This window comes from Tupaia chinensis, unplaced genomic scaffold, assembly GCF_000334495.1.
Source record: "Tupaia chinensis unplaced genomic scaffold, TupChi_1.0 Scaffold000511_1, whole genome shotgun sequence".
NCBI classification, from domain to species: Eukaryota; Metazoa; Chordata; class Mammalia; order Scandentia; family Tupaiidae; genus Tupaia; species Tupaia belangeri.
Window position 1 is genome coordinate 3,394,808 of NW_006160024.1, and position 8,474 is coordinate 3,403,281.

Consider the following 8,474-nt stretch of genomic DNA (forward strand, 5'->3'; position numbering starts at 1 on the left):
CCCCTCCAAAAAAAAATGGAGTCACTCTGGTCCTTCAGTCCCAAGATGACACTTTCAGTGAAAGGAGGGAGGATCATGGGTCATGTTTCCTTCTTGACCTTCTGTGCCCACCCCTGACCTAAGTGCACCCCCCCAGAGTTCCCTAGCTGAGCCTGGGCTCTGGGCCTTTGTCCTGCACACTCCTTCCTCAAGGCACACTCATATCCCAACCCCAGGTGGCCTCTTCTTTCTCATCACCCAAGGAACAGCTCAATGACACCGCTATGTGAGTCTTCTGACCACCTGCTCTATGAGCTCCTGCCTTTGCTCACACCTGCCTGTAGGTGGCATTCCTTGGTCAAATTTCCTGAGTAACACATGTCACTGGTGGGGACTGTGTTTATATGTTTTCATGTTGGTTTTGCTAATGACCTCACACCACCAGATTGTGAACATACAAAGAGCAGTATTGTATATACTCACCAATGTCTAAAATTTTGTATGAAGAAAATAAATTAATGAGTCCATGGGGGTAAAGTTTGAACACCTTGAAATTCTTTGGATAAACTTGACACACAAAACTCAGTGGTGGACTTCTTTTTCCTCTCTCACAATAATCACTTTTGAAGAACAACCCATCCTCCATATTACAATGTTTAAGTCACCAAGATCTCCAGCATCTTACAATTTACAGCTATCTCAGTGTCATCTGAAGGGGATGGCTAGATGACATTATCATGGTAACTGTCCTTACATTTTCCATTTTGAAGGACTCTGAACCAGATCATCATGCAGACTCACATATGAGTAGAATGTTTCTTGCTATACTAGGTGGTAACTGGGTTGTCTCATGTTTATTCTGAGCCTCATTCTGTCAAAATGGAAGAGAGTTCATCTGCTACTCTTCTGCCTTTTCCTCCAGGTCTTCATTTCAGAGATAACTTCTGGAGAGGCTGAAATAAAAGGCAATTTCCTGCTCTCTCCTGCTGTTGATAAACTAGAAAATATCCCCCTTGAGCATGGATGTGACCAAACTGAAAACTCTTGGGCTCTTTCCTTATAGCTCACCCTAAAGACTAGACCCTGCTTCATAAGGACGAGGTGAAGAATGGCTACCCAGTAGCAATTGCCATCCTGCAGGGACAAAGAAGTGGAGAGATGACTGAGGACACATACCTTGACATTTGCCAATTTCTTATTCTGGCCCCACTTTTCCTTCATTCTTGGCTCAGAGACACTTTCTGAAGAGGTAGAACTGGAGTCCCAGAGGGGTCTTGTTCCTGGGAGATCTAAGGAGGCAGGATCTCATGTGAGTATGAATGGAACCCAGCTGGGAAATGTAATCGTCTTTTCTTACCTGAGGGGTTATGTCCCAAGACCCCTAGAGTATGCTGAAACCATGAGTAGTACCTAACCCCCATCTTTTGTGCTAAGTGTTTTGGATTAGATAACTGAACTTTACTAAGTGACAATGAGCTAGGTAATGCATGGACACACTTGGTAAATGAGCGATTCTCATCCTGGGTGAATAGAGTAAAATAGCATTAGATTTTATTAAGCTACTCAGAACAACATGCAATTTAAAAGTTATAAATTGTTTATTTCTCACATTTTTTATTTAAAATTTTTGTGATTGACAACAGGTGACTGAAACCAAGGTATGATACTATCTTTAACTAGACTCAAATACAGTGTATTCATGCTTGGAAAATTCATTTTACAAGCTGCAGTGATATACAATGATTGTATACAACAAATAAATAAATAACTATAAAATATAATAATGATAAATAAAAATAAATAATAAATCTTTTTTAAAAACTGAAGAAAAAGAAAGCAAAATTGCAGATAAGCAAAATTATTCCCTTCTCATTTGCACTGAGAATTTTGGATGTGACATTTATGCAGATGAGAAAGGAATGGCCATCACTCCCTTCTCATTTACCTGAAGAAGAGTGTAGACTACAAATTGCTTTTTATTTTCCATTTTTTATAAAATCTCTTTTTGGGACCAGCAATTAGCGCAATGGCTATGTCGCTGGACTCCCATGTAGTCGACCGTGGTTCGAGAACCAGACCCAATGGCTTACACTCACTCTGGGCACGTATGCGTACGTGCCCAAGATCCCGAGAGGAGAAAGGGGGAGAAGGGATTGTGGCACGGCCATCCGCCTTGGAGGGTGATTTCTCGCTTTCTATCTCTCTGTCTCTCTCTGTCTTTCTGGCGAGTGCACGTGCCCTATAGTAAAAATCTCTCCGCCCCCAAAAAAATCTTTTTTTACATTTAATCACTGTTTATCATTATGATATACTAAATGAATCATCCCATTCTGAATACACAGTATATTGGTGTAGTCAAAGATATTACCATACTTATTATCATCAACAGGTAATTTTCCATTTTTGTGTCCCTTCTTTTCACCAGGCAAAGGATGCTGTCCTAAGTTTTTTTTCTATGCATCTTTATGCCTGAAGGACACCTCTGAGGGACAAATTTGGAAATCTCTGGACTTCTGTGTTTGATATTAACAAATGTGAGCAAAAAATTTCCTCCTGACTCACCTGACACCCTAAAGAATCTGACTCAGTAGAGTCTAGGGAACAAAGCGAAGCAGTCAGCTAGGGGAAAGGGGAAAATGACCACACACACCTGCCTTTCCTCCCATGCATACCCTTTGCTTCTGCTCCTTCTTTGTTGGATCTTGTTGGTTCTAGAACAGTCTCAAAAAACAAAAACAGAGGCTGTCCTCTCTAAGAACAACAACAAAAAAGTTCCTCTTCAATGTAGAAGGGGCTCAGACTGCTTTGTAACTCGCCACTTCTTGCTGATTAGCCTGTTGCTTGTGAGACAGAAATAGCTAAAAACGCTATGGTGGTAGCTAACAAGCATGTATTTTGCATTAGTAATCCCTGTGGCCTAGGGATTACTTCATATGATCTGCATCAGAATTTACATCCCAGGCTTTACAATGTACCTGCTTCATGAATAAGAAGACATAAACATGGAAGATAAATTAGCTTTTCTAGGGCTCATCAGTTGTTTGTGGTGGGAGCACTTTGAATACGGCGTTAGAATTGAGTACAATCGGTCCAGAAAAATAATGGCCAGTGGCAGTAATAGTTGGGCCACTATTGTATTTCCATGCAAGTAGTCCTCATAGACAGCTTCATAGCAGCATCTCAATCTCTGACCACAAAATATGCTACAAAGCTGTGATAATCAAAACAGCGAGAAATTTGGAACAAAAACAGGCACGTGAACAAATAGAACAGGACAGAGAACTCAGAAATGAATCCCCAAACCTAGAGCCAAGTGACTTTTTACAAAGGGCACCAGGCAATCCAGGGAGGAATATGAAAATCTCTTTAGCAATGGTGCTGGTAAAACTGGGTACTCACCTGCAGAAAGATGAAACTGAATCCCTATTGCTCACCATTAATAAAAATCAACTCAAGGGACCAGCAGATGGCATAACAATTACATCACTGGACTCCCACATTGTTGATCATGGTTCAAGTCCCAGACCTGGCAACTTAAAACTCATGCCAGGTGTGCCCAAGATCCCAAGAGGAGAATGGAGGACAAGGGATCACGGCACGGCCACTCCAGGTGGTAATTTCTCACTTTCTGTCTCTGTTTCTCTCTGTCTCTCTGGTGAGCGCAACTGCCCTATAGCAAAAATATCTCTCTTACAAAAAAATAAAAATCAACTCAAAAAGGATTAAAAATCTAAACCTAAGACCTAAAACAATAGAACTACTGGTGGATGACACAGGGGAAGCTCTTGGAGACATTGGAGCAGGCAAAAACTTCTTAAATAAGACCCCTAAAGTACAGGCAATAATCCTAAAAATAGTCAAGTGGGATTACATCAGTTTAAAAAGCTTCTGCTCAGCAAAAGAAGCAATTAGGGTGAATCAGCAATCTTTGGAATGAGAGGATATATTTGTAAATGATGCTTCAGAGAAGGGACTGGTAATCAGAATATACAGGGAACTCAAGTGGCTTATTGTGAGGAGGAAGACAAAAAAATGACCAACACAAATAAAAGATGGACAAATGAGCTAAACAGACAACTCTCTAGGAGGACAATTAAATAGCCAAAATTCCTATGAAAAGATACTCAACATTCCTTCTCATTGGGGAAATGCAGAATAATCCACAATGAGATAGCACTTAAGCTAAAATTAAAATAATAATCATAATAAGTACTGGTGAGGCTGTGGTGATAAGGGAATTGTCCTACACTTCTAGGGGGAATGCAAATTAGTACAACTACTGTGGAAAACAATATGGAGATTCTCAGAAACCTACAGATAGATATGCTGTATGATCCAGCAATTCTAGTCCTGGATATCTACTCAAAGGGTAGGGAATGCATTCAGTCAGAAAAGTACTTGTGCAGCCATGTTTACTGCAGCATTAACACAATTGCTAAGACATGGGACCAACCCAAATGTCCATGTACAGAGGAATAAATTTAAAAACTGTGGCGCAAATACACTGTGGAATACTACTCAGTCATAAAAAAATAAGACCCTGGCATTTTATAGAGAGTGGACAAATACAGAAGATTTATGACTAAGAGAAGCAAGCCAGACTATGAAAGAGAGGCATTGCATGTCCTCACATAATACATACAAAATGTTCGCACTCTATGACAGAAACGGAAAGACTGGAAATTATAAAAGCTTGAAGGACAGTGGTAGATATTAGAGACAGTGTGGGAGGACGGTGGGAAATGGGGGAGGGTGAGAGGAAGGGAATCAAGGGGAAAGAGAAAGAAGCAAAATATTTAAGGGACACAAAATGGAAAATTATCTGTTAATGATGATGTGTATAATAATATCTTTAACTGGACTAATACACAGTGAATTCATGTTGGGTAAATTCATTTTACAAGCTGTAATGATATACAGTGATTGAATGTATTTTAAAAAAAAGTGTAAAATATGCCTGAAAGAGACCAGATGGTGGTACAGAGGTGAATAGCACCACTGTATGAGGTTGATCCTAATGGAAAGGTTCCTTATTTGAGACCCTAGACCTCCCTATGGATCCTGGGCATGAATGTGCCCATATCTGATCTGGGGGCTGGCTGGGGGTGGGGCAGATCACAGAGTCAAGACATTGTTGGGGTTGGGACCAGCAGTTAGCATAATGGCTAGGTCGCTGGACTCCCATGTAGTCGACCGCAGTTCGAGTCCCAGACCCGGTGGCTTAAAACTCACGCACATCTGTGTGCATGCCCAAGATCCTGAGAGGAGAACGGAGAGGAAGGGATTGCAGCGTGGCCATTCCCCCGGGGGGTGATTTCTCTCTTTCTATCTCTCTGTCTCTCTCTGTCTGTCTGGTGAGCGCACACCCTATAGTAAAAACCCCCCCAAAAAAAAAAAAAAAAGATATTGTTGGGGGTGCTGTCTATCTCCACCTCATGGAATAAATAAATGAACAAATAAAATTTTAAAAAGTGCTTGGGAAAGCACTAAAGACTAAGAACAGGCAGAGGAAAACAAAGGAAATAAAATATGACCCTTTTTATATTGAGGCAACATGGTATTTATATCTATGAATATTTCTTTTCTTTATTTTTTGGAGAGGTGTTTTTTTTTGCTATAGGGCGCGTGTGCTCACCAGGAAGACAGAGACAGACAGAAAGCGAGAAATCATCCCCCGGGGGGATGGCCACGCCGCAATCCCTTCTCCTCTCGGGATCTTGGGCATTCACGCACACGCGCCCAGCGTGAGTTTAAGCCACCAGGTCCAGGACTCAAACCACAGTCGACTACATGGGAGTCCAGCGACATAGCCATTACACTAACTGCTGGTCCGTCTATGAGTATTTCTTTAGCTACTAAAGACATTTTAGGTAGTTTGCTCACAGAAGTAGGCCTCACTCTCCTGTTCTCTCTTTCCACACTGCTGCACCCAGCAGGGGATTTGCATACTGTCCCCTAGGGAGCATCTTTCCTTGCAAGTCTAAGATAAAAGTCAGCTCTGATCTCTGGACTGCTCAGGACTCCCCAGTTCAGCTCTCAACATGAGGTTCCCTGCTCAGCTCCTGGGGCTGCTAGTGCTCTGGGTCTCAGGTGAGGGCACAGAGAGCTAAAGGAGGGGGGTGTGACAGGAGGGTGAGCTATGTACCCCACTGCTTCCACCTTGTTCTGCCCACATGTGAGATGTTCCTGACTTGTCCTCCAGAATGGGGCATGTGAGGTTTAGGTCTGTGACAGTGAGGAAGGTTCCAGAAGGACTGGTAGCATGGTGAAGATAGTCACACAGAAATTGGGTTTAGTATTGACTTACAGAGGTCCCCTTGGGGCTTGCAGATCTTGGGTCCTTTACAGAAATGGAGTGTTTCGGTGTAACAATCAAAATATCAAAAAGATTAGATAGCTAGAAAATTTTAAAATGTGAAAGATGCTTTTCAATAATCTTGTGTTTCTCTCTTATTATTTCAGGATCCAGTGGGGATGTTGTGATGACCCAGACTCCACTCTCTCTGCCCATCAACCCTGGAGAGACGGTCTCCATCTCCTGCAAGTCTAGTCAGAGCCTTCTACACAGTAATGGAAACACCTATCTGCACTGGTTGCAGCAGAAGCCAGGCCAGGCTCCACAAGGCCTGATATACGGGGTTTCTAACAGGATCTCTGGGGTCCCAGACAGGTTCAGTGGCAGCGGGTCAGGGACAGATTTCACACTCAAAATCAGCAGGGTGGAGGCTGAGGATGCTGGAATTTATTACTGCGCACAAGCTACACATGCTCCTCCCACAGTGATACAGCCCTGAACACAAACCTCCCTGCTTGGAGTGGCCCAGCTGCCCTCATGTGCTGTCTGTCTGAGGGGCAGCACAGCAGCTTCTGAGCCTCTGTAAGAGGAAGGTGCTGCAGAGCTCAGGGCACTAGGTGGCTGCTCTCTGTGCCACGAGTGCCCTGCCCACAGCTCAGGCTCCAGCCACCTGTGACCCTGTCAGCTGCAGCAGCCTCAGTCTGGAATCTGGAGCTGGAGGACAGGGTGGTCTCATCAAGGTGAGGGGACATGATCACATGATGGTTCATAATGAAACTGAATAAAAGCTCATTCTAATCTTTCCTCCCTCCTTATATTTCCAATTCAGATTAATCTGCGTAAATGACAGAAATGAACATGTTGAGTATATCTTGAGCTTTATCATTTTTTTTTAATCCTGATAGGATATTGTCTAAGAATCAGTATTTTCCCACTTTCCTAGCTTTCTACTTTTCATGTTCACTACCTTTCTGGCCACTGTAAATATCAGAGAAAGAGTATTCTATACACGCCATCCTTAGGAGGACCTGTCTGAGACACTTGGGGAAAATCTTGGTTGCTGATAATTCAAATAGACTTTTGTAAATTCACAGCAGATTCAAGAATCTAATGCTAAAATTCTTTGATTTGTGCAGTTACCTGTGGTTAATACAAAAGAGAAGTTTTTGTATTAAAAGTAAGACCATAGGGCCAGGTCAATGACCTGAAAGTTAAAGGAGCAAGATCCCACATGGTCAACCACAGTCTGAATTCTGAACTCTGCAGCAGGAAAAACAAATTTGATGAGTGTGCACATGTCACCAAAAATCCCTATGGGATGTTGACAGGAAGATAATGGATCGCAGTATGACAGGATCCCATTGGAGGGGATGCGTTCTCCATTTCCCTCTTTCTCTCTCTGTCTCTTTTGGGTGAGACCACACGTTCTCTGGTGATTAAAAAAAAAAGTTAAAATATAAAAAACATAAATAAGATGACTCAGAGCCCAGATTAACCCCATGTCCCACTGGAAGAATACAGGATGGTAATTTTTGACTTCAGGAATCAGAACAATAAAGGCATACAATGGACATGAGCTTTGCGACAATTCTACTTTTTGGCTTACGTTTGGTGGAACTGGGATAGCAGTGGGTGTTGTGGATTGATGATAAACCTAAAACGAAGCCCAGATGTATTTCCTGTGAATGGTCACAGAGTTAAAGGAAACACTGCCTGCCTTCCGAGCATTAGCCTTGTGCCCTCACAAGTTTCATAGGAAAGTAGTGAATGGAGAAGGTGGTTAGTCTGAAATCATCAGAGCTTACGTGAAGTGGCTGCACAGAGAATGGAGGGCATGTCACCCAGTCCCATTCAACCCAGCACAGCAGAGAGCTGCTAATAACTTACTCTACCCTCAGATGTGATCCAGCAGAGACAATGTTTCTGAGTGTGTGGGGTGCAGAATGTGATGACAAGGTAAAGGAAAGGGCCATCTAGGTCTACACTAACAGGGGAGCAGTGGAGACGCAGACCCATGTCCATGATTCGGGCATAAATCAAGGATTGTCTGAGCAGCTTGGGGGAATACACCCTGAGTAGTGGGGATGTTTCTGCCTTTCTAGGCCAGCACCCCCAGCCTGCCTGTTAATCTTGACCTCAGAGAGTGTCCAATGAAAACCACCCTATGTAACTTCCGAGACTCAGCTGGGTTCCTCTGTTG

General features: G+C 42.8%; 1 gene segment (V, D, J or C); it reads left to right on the top strand.

The window, feature by feature from the left end:
- The first annotated feature begins 6,007 nt into the window (after positions 1-6,007).
- On the top strand, positions 6,008-6,773 carry LOC102493033 (immunoglobulin kappa variable 2D-28-like). The segment is given in 2 exon segments: positions 6,008-6,069; positions 6,442-6,773. Coding segments are annotated over 2 exon segments (381 nt in total).
- Positions 6,774-8,474: the final 1,701 nt, after the last annotated feature.